The sequence below is a fragment of the Berghia stephanieae genome, chromosome 7 (assembly GCF_034508935.2).
Source record: "Berghia stephanieae isolate SIO BIC M18660-M18661 chromosome 7, UCSD_Bste_1.3, whole genome shotgun sequence".
Classification (NCBI taxonomy): domain Eukaryota; kingdom Metazoa; phylum Mollusca; class Gastropoda; order Nudibranchia; family Aeolidiidae; genus Berghia; species Berghia stephanieae.
The window spans coordinates 66946010-66970009 of NC_088366.1; the positions used below are offsets into that span (position 1 = coordinate 66946010).

The 24000-nt window shown below is 38.2% G+C and overlaps 3 protein-coding genes across 8 annotated transcripts in view; 2 read left to right on the top strand and 1 right to left on the bottom strand.

Moving 5' to 3' along the window:
• The window catches only part of LOC144977682 (RING finger protein 151-like), a 19866-nt gene extending 15604 nt beyond the window's left edge, over positions 1-4262 (top strand). The window contains exons 6-7 of one of the 2 annotated variants that reach the window (XM_078923130.1): positions 1822-1995; positions 3351-4262. In XM_078923130.1, the coding sequence (XP_078779256.1) occupies positions 1822-1995; positions 3351-3607 (431 nt within the window). In that variant the 3' untranslated portion in view covers positions 3608-4262. The remainder of the gene's footprint in view (positions 1-1821; positions 1996-3350) is intronic. The other variant, XM_078923131.1, reaches the window with a different exon arrangement.
• A 10108-nt stretch (positions 4263-14370) lies between these two features.
• On the bottom strand, positions 14371-18451 carry LOC144977683 (acyl-coenzyme A diphosphatase FITM2-like). The gene has a single exon (XM_078923132.1). The coding sequence runs from the start codon at positions 18286-18288 to the stop codon at positions 17359-17361; it is 930 nt and encodes a 309-aa protein (XP_078779258.1). The 5' UTR covers positions 18289-18451; the 3' UTR covers positions 14371-17358.
• A 306-nt stretch (positions 18452-18757) lies between these two features.
• Positions 18758-24000, top strand: part of LOC144977686 (1-phosphatidylinositol 4,5-bisphosphate phosphodiesterase gamma-1-like) — an 84022-nt gene continuing 78779 nt past the window's right edge. For 2 of the 5 annotated variants that reach the window (XM_078923136.1, XM_078923139.1), the window contains exons 1-3: positions 18769-18928; positions 22360-22555; positions 23109-23258. In XM_078923136.1, the coding sequence (XP_078779262.1) occupies positions 22363-22555; positions 23109-23258 (343 nt within the window). In that variant the 5' untranslated portion in view covers positions 18769-18928; positions 22360-22362. Of the gene's footprint in view, positions 18929-22359; positions 22556-23108; positions 23259-24000 lie in introns of all 5 variants that reach the window. The other 3 variants (XM_078923138.1, XM_078923135.1, XM_078923134.1) reach the window with 3 other exon arrangements.

Genomic DNA, 24000 nt, shown 5'->3' on the forward strand with positions numbered 1-24000 from the left:
CCCAAAAAAAAAAAAAAAAAAAAAAAAAAAAAACAACAGCAAACAAAACAAAACAACAACAACCCCCCCCCCTTCCAAAAAAAAAAAAAAAAAGAAACCAAACAAAGAAAACCTGCCGAATCTTCCTCTGTACCTAGCCAACCCAAACTCTCGAGCAGGTATTTGAATTGGATACTTACCAATAGGAGAACACGACAATTGTTCCTTATAAGAAATCAATCACCATTCTGAAATAAAAATCATATCCCAGAAGAAAAAAACAAACAAAAAAACCCCACGAAATTAACACACACACACCTCAAAAAAAACACACATAACTGATTATTTGACTCACAAACAGAGGAGGTGGGGTTTGTGAAACATTTAAGACGATACGGATATATCATGTAATTACGTGGATTCGAATCCAGCTCAGTAAAAGCAAAAACGGAATATTGCCCAGCTTTAGTGTGAAGGACGAATAGTGCAAGCAACACGATTTGTCCGTACGTACGGCAACCACGGTTGAAGCTATTCGACCTTAAGGACGAATAGGGCTACCCTTCCTGTTATGTTTTCCTCATTCCTGTTACATCCCTCATTCCTGTTACAAAACAAGGTGTAACAGGAATGAGTGTAACAGGGATGAGTTTATCTCGCTTCGATTCATACTATCCCTAAAATATGCTTTACTCTAAAATTAAAGTATGACTATTATTTAGAGCCTTAAAAAAGCTATAGACTCATACTTTTTATTTTTGATTCAATTTCTAATTTAAATAACAAGCCCTGGTAACAGGAATGAGGGTCATGGTCTAATGTTGAACAGTACTCACCATTCTTGAAGCGGTTTTGATCTGGAAATCACACTGAATGAAAAAACCATGTGTTTGTAGTTTCGGCCATGATGGAAAAGAGGTATCTACGGCGATAAAACATTGTTAGTCGCACTTCTATTGTTTAGAGGATTTTAATTGGTTAATTTTCACTGCCGTTACAGGAATGAGTAACCCCCTTGGGGACAAAGTTTAGTAAAATATAACAAAAATTTTAAAAGTCTGATTGTTACAAACTTTTATGAGGATGTTAGAAGATGGCAATTTGCATCAGCTGAATTCATATGTGTATACAACAATACACTCCATTTTGTTAAGAATTCGACTTCTAGCCATCATGCAAAAAAAAAAATGACAGGGTATTTTCCTCTACCCCCGTCAATACAATACGTCATATCTATCCTGAATCTCTCTCGACTTTTGTTTTTTATGTTTCATACAAGTTAGTAATGTGTAGTGAGAGTGTGTAAGCAAGTATTTGCTAACAATATATGCATCAAATATGTCAAAGAGCGAATTATCATCACAGGACAGGAATTTGGCATTTTTTAAAAAAAAGGCCGATATGTGGCCAAGACATGTTTCTGTGGCTTTCGTCCACGTCTTCAGTTGGCACAATTTCCGAAGAAAAAATGTATTCCCTTTGAGATAAGTGAGTGATACAATTTATATTTTATATTAGCTCTAACAATCATTATCGAGCACTTTCGTACCTACCTACGAGTACCCACCAACACTCATAAATATATATATATATAGGGGGGCAGTGTGGCTCAGCGGACGGTCTTTGCTTCATAATCAAAAGGTACCGAGTTCGACTAGTTGCCTAGTTGTGTGGCCTTGAGCAAGTCACCTTGCCCTAACTCACTTTGCGGCGCTGTACTTCGGCTGGCTGATGCCTGAGTTATTCCAGTCTTCCCTTGGACTAGACCCTTAAGACAAATATCCCCTTGTAGATGAATAAAGGGAATTTTATTTATATTTCTATTCATTATTTTGACTACAGGTTCAAACAGTCGAGCGGATGGTGGCCAAAATCCCATGATTGGTGACCAAGGACAAACGCAATACGTTGCGATGGATGAATTGAAGACAACGATAGAGGTGCTTAGGGCGGAGATGACGTGTAAGATGGAAGTCCAGAGAAGGGAGATGGAAACTAGACTTGACATGCAAAGAGGTTGGACTCCATAGCCACAACCATGATGATGACGATGATGATGATGATGATGATGATGATGATGATGATGATGATGATGATGATGACGATGTTGATGATGATGATGATGATGATGATGATGATGATGATGATGACGATGATGTTGATGATGATGATGATGATGATGATGATGATGATGATGATGATGACGATGATGTTGATGATGATGATGATGATGATGATGATGATGTTGTTGATGATGATGATGATGATGATGTTGATGATGATGATGATGTTGATGGTGATGATGATGATGATGTTGTTGATGATGATGATGATGATGTTGATGATGATGTTGATGATGATGATGAAGATGATGATGATGTTGATGATGATGATGATGATGATGATGATAACAGGTGATATGGTGCTATAAAACACGTTCCCCTCATTCACCACTTCATAGATTTGATTTTTAAAAATAATGAACAAAGATGAATATGACATGTTCGAAAATGAACAATAAAATACCAAACACTGAACGTTTCGAGCTCAAAACCCTTCTTAAGCCAATAACACAAAAAACATCGTTGAGTCCTTGGAGAACTGGCCTTTACTCACATTGTCTCGTGTGACTTATTTGAAAAATGAGTACCTTGCCTTTAACAACGTTTCTGTCGGGGAAAAAATGGTAATGTCAGCTAAAAGGTGCCGTGTCGTGTCCTTCGTGTTAAATGTTGTTGTTAGCTTGGGACTCCTATCCCTGGTAAAGCGCACTGAGCACGTTTAGTAGATAATGAGCTCTATAAATTTATTTTTACAATGTGGAATAACATTAAGTTTACATTTACAAATGATTAGGCAGCGTGTCTCAGAGGTACGGTCTTTGCTTCGTACCCGAAAGATACCGAGTTCGATCACCCACCGCTGTGCTGTGTCGCCTTGAGCAAGTCACCTCGCTCTACCTCAATTTGCGACGTTGCACTGCGGATGACGCCCGGGTTATTCCAGTCTTCTCTTGGACTAGACCTTAGAGACAAATTTACCCTATGGGATGAAAAAGGGAATTTTATTTTTATTATTTTTTAATACGTAATTGTAATTTATTTTTGGAATAAAAATGAATTGATGAGCTGACAAAAACCGACGTGTACAAATTTTCAGGTGATAGCCAGACGCAATTATGGGCGTGGTTTAACATGGTTGTAATGGACAATATTTTGAGTTGGTTTGAGGGTATTTCCATTACAACAATGGGCCCATAACAATTTGGGTTATTATCAGACCTGAAAATAAGTTCACGGCGGCCCCCCCCCCCCCCCCAAACCCTAACTATTTCTTGAAGATATCTTCCTAATATTCTTCTTCCATCCCAGGCCATATGATCCAGAGAGAAGCAGTTTTACACAGCCAGATGGATTCCATCAAGACGGACATCAACCGCTTAAAAGATCGTCTGCAAACCCTACTGGACGTCGAGCTTGACCGGCGGAGGGAGCTTGACCGGATGTCGGCCGAGAGGACAGAGCTAAAGACGATGCTCCAAAAAATACAACAGGAACTGAAGGAGAGGCGGAGTCATTATAAATGTCCCCATTGTGCTACAGGAACGACGAGAGTGACGCATGTATGACATTGACGTATAGAAGGAAAGAAGTTGACGTCACTCAGCTCTTTGTTACTATGTATTTTAAGATAGCCTTTTCGTGATAAGTTCTCACTAACTTGTATCAATCAAACTATAAACGTTAAAGGTTACACACTGTTTCGTCTGTTGGACTGTCAAATTAGGCTGGCGGATGTTGTGAGCATTATACCTAACGCATGGCATCAATACGTCTCTGAATTCTTTGTTATTGTTTTTAGACCACTAGTTGAATACGTAAGTCCATGTAACAAACTATGTTTAAAGGTTACACATAGTTTTGTGTGTTGTTACGAGTGATCTGGCGGACACAGAGTGAGAAGAGGACTAAAAAGAGAGAAGAGAGAGATGGAGAGAAGAGAGAAGAGAGAAGGGAGAGAGAGAGAGAGAGAGAGAGAGAGAGAGAGAGAGAGAGAGAGAGAGAGAGAGAGATGGAGGGAAGAGAGAAGAGAGAAGAGAGAGAGATAGAGAGAGAGATGGAGGGAAGAGAGAAGAGAGAAGAGAGAGAGAGAGAGAGAGATGGAGGGAAGAGAGAAGAGAGAGATAGATAGATAGATAGATAGATGAAGAGAGAAGAGAGAGAGATAGATAGATAGATAGATAGAGAGAGAGAGAGAGAGAGAGAGAGAGAGAGAGAGAGAGAGAGAGAGAGATGTAAATAAAATTAGAGTTTAAAATTAAACCTGTTGCTTGTTATTGTATTTTCAATAAATCGTTACAGCACTCGCAGGATTCTGGCACGGTCTCAGGAGAAGCCAAAAATCCAGTTAGAATCCGAGCGTGTCAAAATCCGATGCTCAGGGAAGGTATATAATATTGCATAACAGAGAGATGATTTACAAGGAAAAAATACCATCTCCCAAAACTCTTTCTATACAATCGACTCGACTGTTTCCCTCCCAACCAGGACCAGGACAAAACCAAGTAATCTCATTCCAAGACAACAGAAAGAAATTGGAAAACAGATATAGGGGGATAGAAGACACAGTAATGTTTGTTTGTTTTTAAGGGTTTTACGGCGCTTGCAACACATTTAGGTTATATCAGCGCCAGTAAAAATGAAAAAAATGGGAGAGTAAAAAGTTCTAGAATTACAATTAAAGCACCCAAGAAAAAGTAAGACAAAAGGGAACTGGGAACAAATAGGGATCAGATGTAGATTCCAAGAGCATACCACCAATGTACTTAGTTTGAGATCATCTATAAGTCTCATCCGGACACAAGCACAAAATCCAACAAAGAGGAATACACTCAAATGCTTACATTCTACATTGAAAATAACAAATATAATAATACATAACAGAGAGATGATTTACAAGGAAAAAAAATATCATCTCCCCAAAAAATAACTATGCATTTGACTGTTTCCCTCCCAGCCAGGACTCCCACCAGGTCCAGGACAAAACAAAGTAATCTCATTCCAAGACAAAGACAGAAATCATGTTGGAAAACAGATATAAGGGGATAGAAGACACAGTATGTACCCCCCTGCCCACTATGGGAGGTCAGGAGAAGACACAGTAAGTAGGACCTCCCTGCCCACAATGGGAGGTCAGGAACCCCACCCACGGCTACTATAATATATTATCGTTATTGGTGGAGGATCTGAATTGAGCCATTGTGTGAGTCTCGTTCTGAACACAGGCAGAGCCACATTACTACTCATTTTCTCATCTCCCATGTTTCCGTGGCACCTCAAAATTTTTTTTAAAAAAGGACAAAGGGGAAATTCTGATCTCAACTGCAATCTACCCATCTGCCACAACTAAAACCACCCAAAGTCTTATATAGGCAAGGACATAGAATCCTCACCAGAAGGGAGAAGCTAATTTGTACAGTAACTCTGAGAGATGATTCACAGGGGAAGCGAGACCATCTACATCCGGTTGTTTCCCTCACTGAGAGGTTTCCAATAAAAACCTGGACAAGGAGAGAAAGCGCAGAGAATACACTCATGGTGAAAGCATGGCCAACCCGCTTATACCCGTGTGTGCTGAGACTACCAGAATATATTCGTGGTGAAAGCATGGCCAACCCGCTTATACCCGTGTGTGCTGAGACTACCAGAATACATTCATGGTGAAAGCATGACCAACCTGCTTATACCCGTGTGGGCTGAGACTACCAGAATACATTCGTGGTGAAAGCATGACCAACCCGCTTATACCCGTGTGTGCTGAGACTTACCAAAATACATTCATGGTGAAAGCATGACCAACCCGCTTATACCCGTGTGTGCTGAGACTACCAGAATACATTCATGGTGAAAGCATGACCAACCCGCTTATACCCGTGTGTACTGAGACTACCAGAATACATTCATGGTGAAAGCATGACCAACCCGCTTATACCCGTGTGTGCTGAGACTACCAGAATACATTCATGGTGAAAGCATGACCAACCCGCTTATACCCGTGTGGGCTGAGACTACCAGAATACATTCATGGTGAAAGCATGACCAACCCGCTTATACCCGTGTGGGCTGAGACTACCAGAATACATTCATGGTGAAAGCATGACCAACCCGCTTATACCCGTGTGTGCTGAGACTACCAGAATATATTCGTGGTGAAAGCATGACCAACCCACTTATACCCGTGTGGGCTGAGACTACCAGAATACATTCATGGTGTACGCATGACCAACCCGCTTATACCCGTGTGGGCTGAGACTACCAGAATACATTCATGGTGAAAGCATGACCAACCCGCTTATACCCGTGTGTGCTGAGACTACCAGAATATATTCGTGGTGAAAGCATGACCAACCCGCTTATACCCGTGTGTACTGAGACTACCAGAATACATTCATGGTGTACGCATGACCACCCCGCTTATACCCGTGTGGGCTGAGACTACCAGAATACATTCATGGTGAAATCATGACCACCCCGCTTATACCCGTGTGGGCTGAGGCTACCAGAATACATTCATGGTGAAAGCATGACCAACCCGCTTATACCCGTGTGTGCTGAGACTACCAGAATACATTCATGGTGAAAGCATGACCACCCCGCTTATACCCGTGTGTGCTGAGACTGAGACTACCAGAATTCTGTAACTTCAACGGAAAGTCACTATATCTAATCAATAAAAGGATGGTAAAATAAACGGTGTTTATGATTAATGAGATAATTTGTTTTCAGGGCCTTTACTAGGCTTGTGACACTTTTGGGTCATTTCAGCACCAGTAAATTAGAAAGTGATAAAGGTAGAGGAAAACGTGTAGATATGAAGTTATTGTTTTAAGGGATTTTACTGGGCTTTTAGGTCATTCAGCAAAAGTTAAAAAGAAGGTTGTTTTTGTTTTTAAGGGTTTTACGGCACTTGAGACACATTTAGGTCATATCAGCACCAAGACAACGATGAAAATGGAATAGTTAAAATATTCTAGATTTACAATCAAAGCACCCAGGAAAAAGTAAGACAAAGGAGAATTGGTTCAAATAGGGAACAGACGTAGATTGCAAGAGCATACCACCAATGTACTTAGTTTGAGATCAACTATAAAGAACACACTCAAATGTTTACAGAATACATAACAGATGATTTACAAGGAAAAAATGTCATTTCCCAAAACTATAACTACATTTTTGATTGTTTCCCTCCCAGTCAAGGACTTCAGCCAGGGCTGAGACAAAACTAAGTAATCCCATTCCAAAACAAAGACAGAAAGCAACTCTAAAGACTGATATAATGGGATAGAAGACACAGCGTGACCGCCTGCCCACCACGGGAGGTCAAAATGAAGGCAAGAGAGGAAAAATTGTAGATTGGAAGCACCAAAGAAAAAGAATGCCAAAGGGGACTGATCGTAGCCATCGTTAACTTTTAGCCTGACACTAAAACCCACTAAGACCCATATTTTGACATTTTTAGGTTTGTGAACCGCGTGGTCAAGGAAGCAAGTGATCCCATTGGATGAACTGTTGAATACAACTCACGATTTGTTTTCTTTTGTGGCCAAAGACTTGTCTTTTGACGTCATTTGGGTGTTAGTTTTGTTTTTGTTTTTAAGAGTTTTACGGCGCTTGCAACACATTTTGGTCGTATCAGTGCCAGTAAAAAGGGAAATGTGGGATAGTAAAAAGTTCTAGTATTACAATTAAAGAAAATGTAAAACAAAGGGGAATGGTACAAATAGGCAATTGGTGTAGATTCCAAGAGCACACTATCAAAGTACTTAGTTTGAGATCACCAAAAAGTCTCATCCAGACACGAGCACAGGTCCCCACTAAGAGGGATACACTCAAATACTTACATTATAAATTCAAAACAACAAATATAATAATAATACATAACAGAGAGATGATTAACAAGGGAAAAAATATCATATCCTAAAACAATAACTATACATTTGACTGTTTCCCTCTCAGCCAGGGCCAGGACAAAACCAAGTAATCTCATTCCAATGCAAAAACAGAGAGACAGTTGGAAAACAGATGTAGGGGATAGAAGACACAGTAAGTACCTCCCTGCCCACAATGGAAGGTCAGGAATCCCACCCAGTTGGGGGTTAGTATCAAACCATGACTTTATGAAGACCACGGACTGATTCGAGGCTCGAACCTAGGACCTTCTAATCTAAAAGCGAGTGTCATACCACATGACCACATAAAGTAAGATACATTCAATACTAATAACTATAAAAGTACATAACAGAGAGATGATTTCTAGGGGGGAAAAATATAATCGCTCAAAAAACGTAATATATATTTGGCTGTCTCCCTCCCAGAATCAGGAAAAAACCCCCCTGGGGAATCTCAATCTAGAACAAGGCCAGAGAACGAGCACCGTGGAAAGGGAAAACAGATACAAAGGGAAAATAGAAGACACTGCAAAAGTGACCTGTCGGCCACCATGGAATATCAGAAGACCCCATCCACCTTTAGTGTAACGTCATTGTGATAGTTTTTGTTTTTAAGGGTTTTACGACACTTGCAACACATTTAGGTCATATCAGCAACAGTAAAAAGAAAGAAAATTGGATAGTAATAGTAAAAACAGTCTAGACGTACAATTAAAAGGATTTGAGGGAAAAGTAAGACAAATGGGGAATGGTTCAAATAGGGAACGGATGTAGATTCCAAGAACACATTATCTGTGTACTTAGTTTGAGATCACCTAAAAGTCTCACCCAGACACCAGCACAGGTCCCAACTAAGAGGGATAGACTATGGGAGGTCAGGCATCCCACCCAGCCATTGTGATAGGAATGTCTTTGAAAGCAAGTTGCGTTGTATATTCGATTCATGACAACGAGAGTATAAAAAAATAGTTTGTTTTTAGGGTATTACAGTGCTTGCAACACAATTCGGTCATATCGGCGTCAGTAAAAAGGAAGAAAATGGGAAAGCAAAAATTTCTAGAATCACAACTAACCCAAGACAAAGGAATGTTTTTTTTTTGTTTTTTTAAGGGTTTTACGGCGCTTGAAACACATTTAGGTTATACCAGCGCCAGTAAAAAGGAATAAAATGGGAAAGTGAAAAGTTTTAGAATTACAATTAAAGCACCCAAGAGAAAGTAGGACAAATGGGAATTGGAATGAATAGGGATCAGATGTAGATTCCAAGAGCATACCACCAATGTACTTAGTTTGCGATCACCTATAAGTCTCATCCGGACACAAGCACAAAATCCAACAAAGAGGAATACAATCAAATGCCAACATTATACATTAAAAATAACAAATATAATAATACATAATAGAGAGATGATTTACATGGAAAAAAATATCATCTCCCAAAACAATAACTATGCATTTGACTGTTTCCCTCCCAGCCAGGACTCCAACGAGGGCCAGGAAAAAACCCAAGTAATCTCATTCCAAGACAAAGACAGAAAGCATGTTGGATAACAGATATAAGGGGATAGAAGACACCGTATGTACCTCCTTGCCCACTATGGGAGGTAGGATCCCCACCCAGAGACAAAGGAAGACAAAGGGGAATGAATTCAAATAGGGAACAGATGTAGATTCCAAGAGCACACTTTCAGTGTACTTAGTTTGAGATCAACTAAATGTCTCATCCAGACACAAGCACAGGTCCCCACTAAGAGGAACACATTCAAATGTTTACAAATCATATAAAAAATATGTAAAAGAAAAATAATATAGTGCTTAACAGAGAGATAATTTGTAAGGAAAAAAATATAATTTCCCAAAACTCGAACTATACATTTGACTGTTTCCCTCCCAGACACGCTATCCTGCTAGGGCCAGGATAAAACTAAGTAATCTCATTCCGAGCCATAGACAGAATGCATGTTGGAAAACAGATGCAGTGGGGTAGAAAACACAGTAAGTGGCTCCCCGTCCACTATGAGAGGCCAGGAACCCCACCCAGAGAGATTTATGTGGAAAAAATGTCTTGGGTGTAATTCAATCAAATATATGTTAAAAAATCAACACGCACATCTTTAATGTCAGAAAATCACTTTTTTTAAAATTACAAAAACATATTAAAGGCAAATAGCATCAACACGCATGACTAAATAAGATCAGGACAACGACACGACACAACAGTTAGAACAGCAGAACGGTACATTATAATACTCTCATTATTGATCTCCTTAATATTCATATAAAAAGTATTCAACAACAATGAATATAACAGCTTTACAAAAAAAAAAGGAAGAACTAAATTCTGAACACGGAACGATTGGGATTAAAACCCTTCTTCAGCCAACAGCAAAACCCATTCAAACTTCAAGAAAAATACAGACAGATGGGGAAAAAAATATATATATATTATATTATATTCATTTTTGTTCAATACCTTTTTCCAGTCAAAAGCGCTTCTGTCAGCTTAACATGTATTCACTTGGCACATTATGAAAAAAAAGTAATTTTGATTAAATATACAGAGAGGAATGCTGTGAGATCAAATTTTAGCAAACTAAATAAAAGGAGGGGAGGGGGGGGGTAGAGCAAGTCCTCATATCTTGGAGTTGAGTTCGTTTTGTTTTTAAGGGTTTTACGGCGCTTGCAACACATTTAGGTTATAGCAGCGGCAGTAATAAGGAAGAAAATCGGATAGTAAAAAGTTCTAGAATTGCAATTAAAGTACCCAAGAAAAAGTAAGACATACGGGAACTGGGAACAAATAGGGATCAGATGTAGATTCCAAGAGCATACCACCAATGTACTTAGTTTGAAATCACCTATAAGTCTCATCCGGACACAAGCACAAAATCCAACAAAGAGGAATACACTCAAATGCTTACATTATACATTCAAAATAACAAATATAATAATACATAACAGAGAGATGATTTACAAGGAAAAAAAAATATCATCTCCCAAAACAATAACTATGCATTAGACTTTTCCTCTCAGATAGAACTACGGCCAGGGCCAGGACAAAGCCAAGTAATCTCATTCCAAGACAAAGACAGAAAGCATGTTGGAAAACATAAAAATAAAAGGGGATAGAAGACACAGTATGGGCCCCCCTGCCCGCTATGGGAGGTCAGGAACCCCACCCAGGGAGTTGAGTTGTTTTTTTGGTTGTTTTTAAGGGTTTTACGGTGCTTGCAACACATTTAGGTCATATCAGCGCCAGTAGAAAGGAAGAAAATGTCAAAAATTCTAGAATTACAATTAAAGCATTCAAGAATAAGGCAGACAAAGGGGAATTTGTTCAAAAAGGGAACAGATGTAGATTCCAAGAGCACACTATCAGTGTACTTAGTTTGAGATCACTAAATGTCTCATCCAGACACAAGCACAGGTCCCCGCCAAGAGGAACACACTCAATTGTTTACAAATTATACATATGTAAAAAAAGGAAAAATAATACAGTGCATAAAAGAGAGATGATTTACAAGGAAAAAAATATCATCTCCCAAAACTAACTATACATTTGACTGTTTCCCTCCCAGCCAGGGCCGGGGCAAAACCAAGTAATCTCATTCCAAGACAAAGACAGAAAGCATGTTGGAAAAAAGATATTGGGGGATAGAAGACACAGTATGGGAGGTCAGGAACCCCACCCAGGGAGTTGAGTTCGAATAGTTCACTGTCACTGTCACTGAAATGTTATGGGTAACTCCACTTTCTAAACACAGGCCCAGGGCCCTATTATTGATGTGTAGGCCCAGGGCCCTGTTATTGATGTGTATACTTATTTTCGTTGCTCACAAGATAAACATTGAACAGCCCAGCGTATGTGATACCCAATGACTCATATATGAAAATAAGGTGTCATGTTATAATGGAAATTTTTACCAAAATTGGGAACTTATTGACCTTGAGGTAAAAAAAACCCTTGTAGACTCAGTCTTTCTGCTCTCAAGTCAATATAATTCCGATATTTAAAAAATCATAGCACAAAACCCCTTTTCGACTTTGTACATATTAAAATACACATCAGATAAATAGTGTGATGGTAACTGAAAGATTGTTGATGAAATAATTTATGCCGTTAATTCCATTCAATTTTATAATTTTGTATCCTTAAATTTTATTAGATATACGAGAATAAGGAGTTAAAATAAGAATTTTAACCAAAATGAAAAACTTGTTGACATTGAAGAAAGACCTTGTAGACTCTGTCTTACAAATCTTGGATATATAATTGGAATTGGATAATATAATTGCCAATATCGGTCAACAATATTGTATATCGATGTGATCAGTCATGTATATCGATATGATCAGTCATTATTATCAACGTTTCATTCATACACAATATCTCAAGTAGAGCAAACAAAAAGGAAAAAAATAAAGTGAGATTCTAAGAAAATGGTTTTAAAATGACATAATAAATATGTTCATTATTTACTGTCTCTCAGTTAACACACACACACACACACACACACACACATACACAAAAGTAGAATGCGTAAGAAAGTCAACAAAGCTTAAAATCTAACTATACAGGAATAAATGCAATCTTCATAGAAAACAAAACATGTTGATCTACAAGGCACAAGAAGCATTATCCACTGAAACAATATATAGAGCTCTTTTCATTTCCGGTCAAAAAAAAATAATTAAATAAATTAAAAAAAAAATCATTCAAGAAAATATGTGGAAACATTAAACATACTCATATGTACGCAAGCATCACACACACACACACACACACACACAGACATGAAACGACAAATAAAAGAAAATCTTAATAAATGTCAATACTATCATGACTAGAAATACAAATATTAATCTAACTCTAAATGCTCGACATATTGCATAAGATCTAACTTGTATTAAGTTCTAGCATCTCGCTCTACACCAGCTTGGTGTACCTACCGGGAAGCTGAAATTAATCTTTATACAATTTGACGATGTTTTTTTTAAAAGGGTGTTACGGCACTTGCAACCCATTAAGGTCATATCAGCGCCAATAAAAAGGAAGAAAATGGAATAGTAAAAAGTTCTAGAATTATAATTAAAGCACACAAGAAAAAAATAAGACTAAGGGGAATTGGTTCAAATAGGAAACAGATGTAGATTCCAAGAGCACACTATCAGTGTACTTAGTTTGAGATCACCTAAATGTCTCATCCAGTCATCCAGACAATAGCACAAGATCCCACTAAGAGAAATACACTCAAATGTTTACAAATCATATATAATATGAAAACAAAACATAACACAGTGCATAACAGAGAGATGATTTACAAGGGAAAAAATATCATCTCCCAAAACTATCGATATATTTGACTGTTTCCCTCTCAGTAATCTCATTCCAAGACAAAGACAGAAAGCAAGTTGGAAAATAGACTAGGGGGAAGGAGACAGTAAGTATCTCCCTGCCAACTACGGGAGGCCAGGAACCCCACCCAGCACTATGGGAGGCCAGGAACCCCACCCAGCACTATGGGAGGCCAGGAACCCCACCCAGCACTATGGGAGGCCAGGAACCCCACCCAGCACTATGGGAGGCCAGGAACCCCACCCAGCACTATGGGAAGCCAGGAACCCCACCCAGCACTATGGGAGGCCAGGAACCCCACCCAGCACTATGGGAGGCCAGGAACCCCACCCAGTTGACTATGTTACAAATCTGCTATCACATTATTGTCTTTGAAAAAATGTAACTCCAGGTACCAGTTGTTACAGTGAATGACATAATCAGTCGGATGGTGGAACGGTTTGAACTGAGATATTGCCAAGTTAAGTTAGAAGGTCCATTTTTTATCAAAAATGAGTTCCTGTCATAAATGAATAAATCAACCCTTTTTGTACATCTTCTGGGAATAACAAAACTTAATTTCACTTCTAAATATTTTCTAGAGCTAGTCAAGTTGAAAAAGTATGAAATTTGAGAAAAGTTGCTGGATACCTTTCCCTTACATCGGATCATAACTTCATGAAAAATCACCCGATTTACTTCAAATAAAGATTAAAATGCTCTGGTGAGCATAGTCTTTTATAAAATAAAAAAAATAGAAATATAAAAAATTGCAAAATTTTCACATTCCAACTGATTATGTCATGCACTGACAGATATATCAATTGTCATTTCCTCACATAACAAAATATTAAAAAAAAGATATAATTTTGTTTTTAAAATCCACTAAAACTGCGTCTGAATATGACGTAAATGTAATGTGAAGAAAATAATTTATTGCAGAAACCAACCAATCTGAATTTCTTGCACTGAACAATTACACATATAAACCAACGACTACTGGAAACACATACTCTCTCTCTCTCTCCATATATATATATATATATATAAATATATATATATATATATATATATATATATATATAATATATAATAAATAAATGTTGAGGTTTGCCTTCTTAGCTGGGCATATCGGGGGGGGTGGTAATGTAAAACACAATCCAGTGCACGCTGCACACACACACACTATACATACAGAAAGTAGAAACCAACAGCAACCCAAAGGAGGGCACTGTATCTTATTGTTCTATCCCACTTCAATTTTCAATGAAGATTTTATTATATTTACAGACATCTCAAGGGCTACAATTTTAAGCCATTTGCATTAATAAGGGGTTAAAAAGGACTTTTTGTTATAGGATCTTAACAAATTAGTTAAATAAAAAAACTGAGCTTTTATATAGCGCAATGTCCACAAACGTGCTCAAAGCGCTTTACAAAGGGGTCCCTGGCCAACAGCAACATTTAACATGAAGGCAAGGACATGATGCCTGTTAGGTGATATAATTTTTTCTGACAGACAACGCTGTTAGTGGCCAGGTACTCATTTTACACCTGAGTAGGGTGAAAGACTGTGAGTAAAGAGCCTTCTCCAAGGACTCAACTATGCGCAGAGCGAGGCTCAAACCCAGGACCTTCTGATCCGAAAGCGAGTGTCATACCACTAGACCACAGAGCCATTAAATGAATCACTGTTATGATTTTAGGATTTATATTATCATAACAACAAATGTCAAGCTTTGTAGCAGCATGTATTTTTCTCATGAGATTATAAAGGCACAAAATATAAACTTCTATTTCAAATGAATAAATTTGTATCTCCTTATTTCTTTGACGGCAATATCGAGCAATTCTAAATGGACGACAGCTCTGAGTATGAGTAATCTACAGTATCAGACATGCCATTTACAATGAACGAAAATCCAAATTTCAAGAGAGAAAAACTCGGTATCAACCAAAACAAAAAAACAAACAAAAAAAAAAAACCCAAAAAAACATGAGTTCAGCACAAGTTGCAATGAATTGTCAATTTTAATGGTTTAGAATTGAAATGTCGTTAAATTTTGTCATTTACCCTTTTTCCTTCCTTTCTTTTCTTTGCTTTTAAAACAAAAAAAATAGCAACATTTTAACCAATTTTTCTATCGGGGATCATGATAGCTCAGTTGGTAGAGCAATCACCTCACACTCAAAGGAAGCAAGATCATTCCTGGGTGAAGTCTAATTTTTGCTGATCACCCTGTCTACCCAGAAATGAATGGGTAGCTGTGTCTGTTAGATCTGATGGAAAGTACTTGGCCATTGACTAGCTATTGTCAGTTTAATGCTATATAGAAAGTGGGCTAAACTCTGGCTCCAAGGGCTAATTGGCCGTGAAGTAGTTTGTTTTTTTCTATAGAAAATTTAAAGTAACAAATCCGAATCTGGAGGCTGAAGGAAAATAAATATGAATTTGGAATGGAGTTGGATTGACGTGTAAAATAATATGGAGGTCTGACATCCGAATGCAGTTATGGGCCTCATCTAGTATTTTTGTAATGGACAATATTTTGCGTCATCTTTTGCGATTTCCATGACAACAATGAGCCGATAATGATTTGGGTTATCAGACCCGCAAATAAGTGCACATTGATTCAGATGGTTATATAAAAATATGTGACTAATCGCCTCAGAATAGTATTACATCTGAGTGGACTGGATGCTTAACACTCATATCTAAATGTAACTTTAAAAAATTAATTTGAGATAAAATAAATGCCTCTCCCTTTTGAATTTGTTTTGGGAGGCCTTCCATATGGTTCTCTAAAGAAATGAATTGCCTCAATATGCTTCTTATCCTAATATAATTTTTTTTAAATCTCCGGATAAAACTAGTCTCCATTTGTTACTATCCGTGCTGTAATAAAATAAAAATAAAAAGGGAGGTTTTTTATTCTGTTAGGTTTAGTGGTATTTTGAGACAAGTTTTTTTTACCTCGACGACCATACAGAATTGCCTTCCTTTGATTTTTAAATCCTCAAGAAATCAAAAACTTCATTTTTCTGATCATTTTAACTTTAGACTCATTTCTCTCTTCAGGGGATCCCGATAACTCCGTTGGTAGAGCACTTGCTTTACATGCAAAGGGACCAAGATCGATCCCAGGTGCAGTAGAGATTTTTTCTGACACCCCCTGTCCACCCAGCAGTGAATGGGGGTAGCTGAGTCTATTAGATGTGGTGGAAAGTACTTTGCGATAGACTAGCGTCCTTTCCAAAGGATAGCAAGCAATTGCTATTGTTCATTTCCCATTCTAGAAACCAGGATAAACTCAGGCCCATGGGCCAACGGCTCTGAAGGACTACCACTACCACTACTACTCTTTTCTCTTCTAGTTCATTCCAGCATAATACCAAGTTGAAGAAGTGGGCCACCAAACTTGTTCCCGAAATGTCAAACCTCAGCTACGAAGATAGACTCACAGCATTAGACCTCCCTAGCCTCATGTACAGAAGACTCAGAGGAGATCTAATTGAAACTTATAGATTGACCAACGGTCTCTACAAAGTAAACGAAGAAGATTAACTCACATTTAACAAGGACAAAAGAACAAGAGGCCATTGTTATAAACTTGCCAAACAAAACTGCCGTTTAAACATCCGAAAAAAGTTCTTTAGTCAGCGAATTGTTGAGACATGGAATAGCCTGCCTGAAAAAATAGTTATAGCACCTGCAGGATCTAAAATACAGCAACCTCCACAAGTTTGTAGAGACCGATCCAAAGAACATCAACGGGCCACCGGCCCTCTACGATGAACTCATACTTATATAGAACCTAACCATGACATGATATTTCGATTAATAAAATACATACAATGCAAAACCCAGTCACACAATTTAGATCAGAAAAAAGAGTGATACAATTCATTCTTTCAAAATGGGGACACAGCATGCCGATATAAATCAATATATATATATATATATATATATATATATATATATATATATATCATTTCAAATGACAAACATAAAACATAATATTAGAAAATTTGTTTTTAACAAAATAACTCAAATCCTATTTATAAATATCATTGGTATCTAAAAAGACACATATTTTTATTTCATAAATGACAGACTACACTCTCCAGGGGAGGAAGGCATAACAGGATGTTGAGTTCCCGATCGAAAAAATATATGATAGCTCAATGCCCAGCCTAAAACAGCAATCAGAAAGCCAAAAACTTCCTCTGATAAAGTGTGAAAAGGGTAAACTGTGGATACGATCAACATTAGATCGAATAGAACTGAAATAATAGCAACAAGCACCACTGAAATTTTGATATAGGGGGTAAAAATTTGGTAGTCACTTTTTGCTTGAGCAATTTCGTCCGCAGAAAGTCTCCGCTTATCTTTCAAGTCTTCGTCGTCCAACAAAATACCAAGTTTTTTCCACAGCTTAAATGTTTTAAGTTCTTCGAGGATTATAAGGGAACAATAAATTTCAAGAAAAACATGTCCAGATATATCAAAACCTTTCCATACTTTTCCCGCCATGTAGCATGCTTTAGGGTTTCCGTGCTGAGAATCTGAGCAAGAGCCAGCTGTTGCTTCAATCGTCATGAACATTCGTGTACAAAAATACCACCAAAATGTTCCAAAAACAAGACGCATTCCATGTTTACACATCTTTGAAAAGTCCCTTGAGCAGTACACCAGAGTGGTAAAGAAGATATAGGTACCGACGCAAAACAAGGTCCATCCCCATCCTTTTTTCAAGAAATAATCGTTGAAAACGTTTCTCTTGTTTGATAAATATGATTTGGGCACAGCAAAGATTAGGCTCACGACTGATAACGTCGTAATTAAACCAAAATAAATAAAAACTTTAACAGTTGGATCGACGAAAAGGATTGTTCGGCATATCTTCATCATCAACACCATCATAAAGTGACCAAGATGGGTTGGACCTGGAACAGGTTTTTTACCTGGAGGCTTCTTTTGTGTAACATTTGTTTGGTTGTTTCGACTTGAATTCGAAGGAGTCATATTGTTGTAAGAATAGTGAACCGTATAAAGTACAGAGCGTGATTTTGATTCCCTCGATGTTTACTCAGAACGATGACTGTACACTATAAATTGTACTGTTGACGTGACTGTCAAATATAGTAGGCTACACTGCACTGCTAAACATTAATTAACAGTGATGACATTTTACGGGCTTTAGCACCAAATTTAGGATTCTTATTTAAAGAGTTCTCTCTAAGTTTGTGACTCCCATTATTGAAAAAGTTTAAATGATCGAACACTTTTAGGATCAGGAGCGCTGCTGCTGAGTAAAATAACATATTTTTCATAACATGCTGCAAATGGTTATGTTTAAAAAATCTTAGGTACTGTTAATATTGTTTACGTTTTATAATTTGATTTCATTTACAGATATGGCGTTATAGAATGTTCCTTCGTCTTAATCAAATTTCAAGAACGTGGAATCACTTTTTCTATAACCATCAACTTCCTGCACCCGGAAGAAACTAACTGAGATGGATTGACAAATGAAACTAGTGAGAAGAATAGAAAAACACTGAATACAAAAGCTTTGGTTTTTTTCACAATGTTCGCAAAAGAGCCATAATAAGCAGCTGGTTTTTAATCTGTGAACCATCAGAACTGAAAGGATCATTTCTACGTGAGTAGTCGCACACTCCTAAAAGAAACGTTTTGCTGTTTTCTCTCATCTGACTGACTGCTGTGCTGTTGCAGTGGCTGTTCTTCTAGTCTGTTGCCAGTTGCTAATATTGCTATTGTTGTGTTGTTTGAGTGTTGATGCTGAAGCCATGGGGCCTACCTTGCGCGTCCTTGCACTGTGGTGGACATTTACTCTTTTCTTTCATACAAGATAACGAATGCAGTGACACGAGCGCAAGAAGGAATTATGAATGATAATGTTTGTATTATTTGTGTAAGCCAGTGGTATTCATCATATTCATATATTCATCACAAACTGCAAATCTATGCAAAATGAACAGATGTCCTCACCAAGTTCCATTATTATTAGGACATAGACGACGAACTAGGAGGCTCACATTACCTGGACAATAGCAACAACAACACACCACTCAACTATTCCCGAGACACTAGGAGCAAATAAGTTAAGCCTGCAGTAGACTAGTCTAGTAGAAATGCAACTTTAGATTTTTATCTGCCTCTGCTTCGAAAGTTTAATATGTTTGCAGCAAACTTATCCGTCATTGATATGATATGATATAAGTTATAAGTCCAGATTTATGTAGGCTTTTACAGCCTTTTATTTGCTCTTGTGCATTCGTGAACGTATTTAATTGAAGTCTCTCAAAAGTGGGCATGCCACAAGTGGAAGGAGGTGTCTGAATTTAACTTTACAAACAGTATTTTTCTGTTTCACAATGAGCATCAAGACGGCACTTGAATGCCTGCAATGAAGGGGCGTCGACAACTGTTGCAGGCAAAAATGTAAAGTCTCAAGTTTCACATTCATTTATCAAATGAAGTATATCGGCTTTTATTCATTAAAAAAAATGTTCATTTACAAAGGAGTTAACTGTTTAACTGATTGATTCAATCTTGTCCAACATTTTGGTGTTTACGGACAGAAGGGAGGTCTTGACATTTTGATTCTCCAGTATTCTAAGCTGTACATCTCGTTGTGGTCTGCTAGAAACATTCATTTACTTATAACTGATTCGACGATTTATCATAGGATTTTGTTGCATTTTTGAAAAAAATAGGTTTGTTTGAATTGTTGTTGAAACTATGTTATTTTACTCAATAAGTCCACTGCATTCTCTTGTATATTTATATATCCCGGTTTTTTAAGTGTAAAACAGAAAATAGCAATTACTTCCCTTTAAACAGACCTAGCTACTCAGTCACTGCTGGGTGGATTGGAAGGTCAGTGACTTCCCCAGGGATTGAACTCATGTGAAGTGAGTCGAGTGCTCTACAACTGAGCTTGAGACCCCGTAGTGATTGAAGTGAGTGCTCTACAATTGAGCTTGAGACCCCGTAGTGATTGAAGTGAGTGCTCTACAATTGAGCTTGAGACCCCGTAGTGATTGAAGTGAGTGCTCTACAATTGAGCTTGAGACCCCGTAGTGATTGAAGTGAGTGCTCTACAATTGAGCTTGAGACCCCGTAGTGATTGAAGTGAGTGCTCTACAACTGAGCTTGAGACCCCGTAGTGATTGAAGTGAGTGCTCTACAATTGAGCTTGAGACCCCGTAATGATTGAAGTGAGTGCTCTACAATTGAGCTTGAAACCCCGTAGTGATTGAAGTGAGTGCTCTACAATTGAGCTTGAGACCCCGTTACGATTGAAGTGAGTGCTCTACAATTGAGCTTGAGACCCCGTAGTGATTGAAGTGAGTGCTCTACAATTGAGCTTGAGACCCCGTAGTGATTGAAGTGAGTGCTCTACAATTGAGCTTGAGACCCGTAGTGATTGAAGTGAGTGCTCTACAATTGAGCTTGAGACCCTGTAGTGATTGAAGTGAGTGCTCTACAATTGAGCTTGAGACCCCGTAGTGATTGAAGTGAGTGCTCTACAACTGAGCTTGAGACCCCGTAGTGATTGAAGTGAGTGCTCTACAATTGAGCTTGAGACCCCGTAGTGATTGAAGTGAGTGCTCTACAATTGAGCTTGAAACCCCGTAGTGATTGAAGTGAGTGCTCTACAACTGAGCTTGAGACCCCGTAGCGATTGAAGTGAGTGCTCTAAAATTGAGCTTGAGACCCCGTAGCGATTGAAGTGAGTGCTCTACAATTGAGCTTGAGACCCCGTAGTGATTGAAGTGAGTGCTCTACAACTGAGCTTGAGACCCCGTAGCGATTGAAGTGAGTGCTCTACAACTGAGCTTGAGACCCCGTAGCGATTGAAGTGAGTGCTCTACAATTGAGCTTGAGACCCCGTAGTGATTGAAGTGAGTGCTCTACAACTGAGCTTGAGACCCCGTAGTGATTGAAGTGAGTGCTCTACAACTGAGCTTGAGACCCCGTAGTGATTGAAGTGAGTGCTCTACAACTGAGCTTGAGACCCCGTAGTGATTGAAGTGAGTGCTCTACAACTGAGCTTGAGACCCCGTAGTGATTGAAGTGAGTGCTCTACAATTGAGCTTGAGACCCCGTGGTGATTGAAGAGTGCTATACTATTGAACTTGAGACCCCGTAACGATTGAAGTGAGTGCTCTTCTATTGAGCTTGAGACCCCGTAGCGATTGACTTGTCAGTATCATTTCTTATAAGATGAAAAAGACGATAATTTTCAAACCGTTGCATAATGGTTTGAAAATTATTATTATATGTTGGAATCATTGAAAGTCTGGAATTCTAGAGATTTTAGGATGATTTTTCTCAACGTCAAAGCACATGCTCAGCTCTATAAATAGCTTAAACAGCTTTAACCGAACCACTCTCATACATCTTAATCTTAATCCCATTCCCTTCCGGACTAAAATACATGGAATTCCAATTCCTTACTCATTTTGGCTCTCCATTGTACACATTTACATCGGCTAGGTTTGACAGCACTGCTAATGTCTTTTGACTGGAGTTAGATGTTTAAATTGGTGAAAGTTGGACAATGACAGAAGACATTAGTAGAAAACTGGAGGCAGCAGAAATGTAGTTTCTTAGAAGGATGTTAAGAATCTCATGGACAGAGAAGAAAACTAGTGAAGAGGTATTAGAACAAGCTGAAACTAAAAGGTTACTAATTCGTACAATAAGAAAAAAGACAATTGCAATTTTTAGGACACCTAAATCGACGTAAATGTATTGAACATCTTGCTCTCACAGGAAAGATAGAAGGTAAAAAGAGTAAAGGTAGACCAAGAAAAAACATGTTTGAACGGCTGGTTGACAAAGAAAGAGAAGAGTAATATTAGTTTTTTGAGGTTATCTGATCAAAGAGATGAACGGCGTACCATGATCACCTATGTCCGGTACTTGATGAAGAAGGTGCTTAGATAGGGGCCGGTCGATGTGTTGCAGTAAAAGTTGAGTAACTTTTTGCCTCCTGAATCAGAAACCCTAATTGTTCTTAGACAGCAGTTCTCATTTTTGTGTTCATTTGTAACATTTCAGATCATGGCAACAGCAATGGCTATGCTGAACGGAGGTCCTCCAACCCCAGAGATGATGGAGGTGTGTCGTCTGCTGGAAATGGGACTGGTCACCACCATATTCTGGAAGAAGCCAGAAAGACGCACTCTGAAGGTCAAACTAGAGAGTCGTCAACTGATGTGGATAAAAAGTCAAGCTAGTCGTCCAGAGGGAAAAGGTTAGTTAGTTGACATATTTAGTGAAAGTGAGGCCATTTGATACTCGCTTTCAGATCAGAATGTCCAAGGTTCGAATCTCGCTTTGAGCAGCGCAAAGTTGAGTCCTTGGAAAAGGCTCTTTACTCACATTCTCACATTGTACTGAGCACCTGGTCGTTAACAACGTTGTCTCTGTCCGAAAAAAAAAAGTAAAATCACATCCTACGTGTTGTTGTTGGCTAGGGACTACTTGTAAAACCCTTTGAGCATGTTGTCTTGTGGATTTTTGCTCTGAATATATGTTTTTATTATTATTATTATTATTATTATTATTATTATTATTATTATTATCATTATAATTTTTTTATTTATTTATTTTTTTTTTTCTCTTTTAATCATAGTATTGTTTAATGCTTTCAGCACACTTTGCTTACTTTAAATGAATAGTTCAATTTTCGATTTGATGATAATGAATTGTCTAAGATTTTTGTTTTTAAATTAAAAGTATAGGGTTGGCTAGACATTCTTACCACATTTTATTTAGTTAGACGTACTCACTGTCTCTATCATCAGTTAACCTAAGAGATGTGAAGGAAATTCGTTTTGGAAAAAGCTCCAAAGATTTTGACAAGTGGAGTGAGGAAGCCAAGAAAGCTGAACAGCGTCTTTGCTTCACAGTGTATTATGGGAATGAATTCAAGTTAAAATCCTTGTCTGTTGTCGGTGAGTAGAAACTTTTCAGAATGGTCAATTTCATTTCCACCATTTTTTTAATGTAGCTTGATATCACTACTGTTGCCATATTTGAATGCAAAGGGTCGCAAGTACAGCCCAAATAACTGTTATTATATCGGTTAATTCCATTTGCAAAATAATCTGACACACCAAACCACTTACTCTGCTTCCAAAAAATGGTTATAATTTCATTTTCTGGAAACAATGCAATGTTGCTGCTTCAAGCCTGAGTTTATCCCGGTTTCTCTGGTGTAAAAACTGACAATATCAATTGCTTGCTACCCTTTTGATAGGACACTAGTTTATCGCAAAGTATTTTTCACTTGATCTAATAGATCCAGCTACCCAATCACTGCCAATCCAATTCTTTTCTGACTCTCCCTGTCCACCCAGCAGTGATTGGATAGCTGCAATTGTTATTGTCTGTTTCATGCTATAGAAGGTGTAAGCGCTGGCTCCATGTGCCTAAAGGCTATGAAGGACTAACATAATAAATGACTGCATTTTGTTTTGTAATGGGGTTGAAAAAAAAAAGATAACCCAGTCCCCCCCCCCCTCCCTCTCTCTCTCTCTTCCCCCCCCCCCTCTCTCTCTCTCTCTCTATCTCTCTCCCTCTTTCTCTCTCTCTCTCTATCTCTCTATCTCTCTCCCTCTCTCTCTCTCTCTCTCTCTCTCTCTCTCTCTCTCTCTCTCTCTCTCTCTCTCTCTCTCTCTCTCTCTCTCTACTAGA

Coding starts and splice junctions, on each gene's coding strand:
- LOC144977683 (XM_078923132.1), bottom strand. CDS start 18,288: ATGACTCCTTCGAATTCAAGTCGAAACAACCAAACAAATGTTACACAA.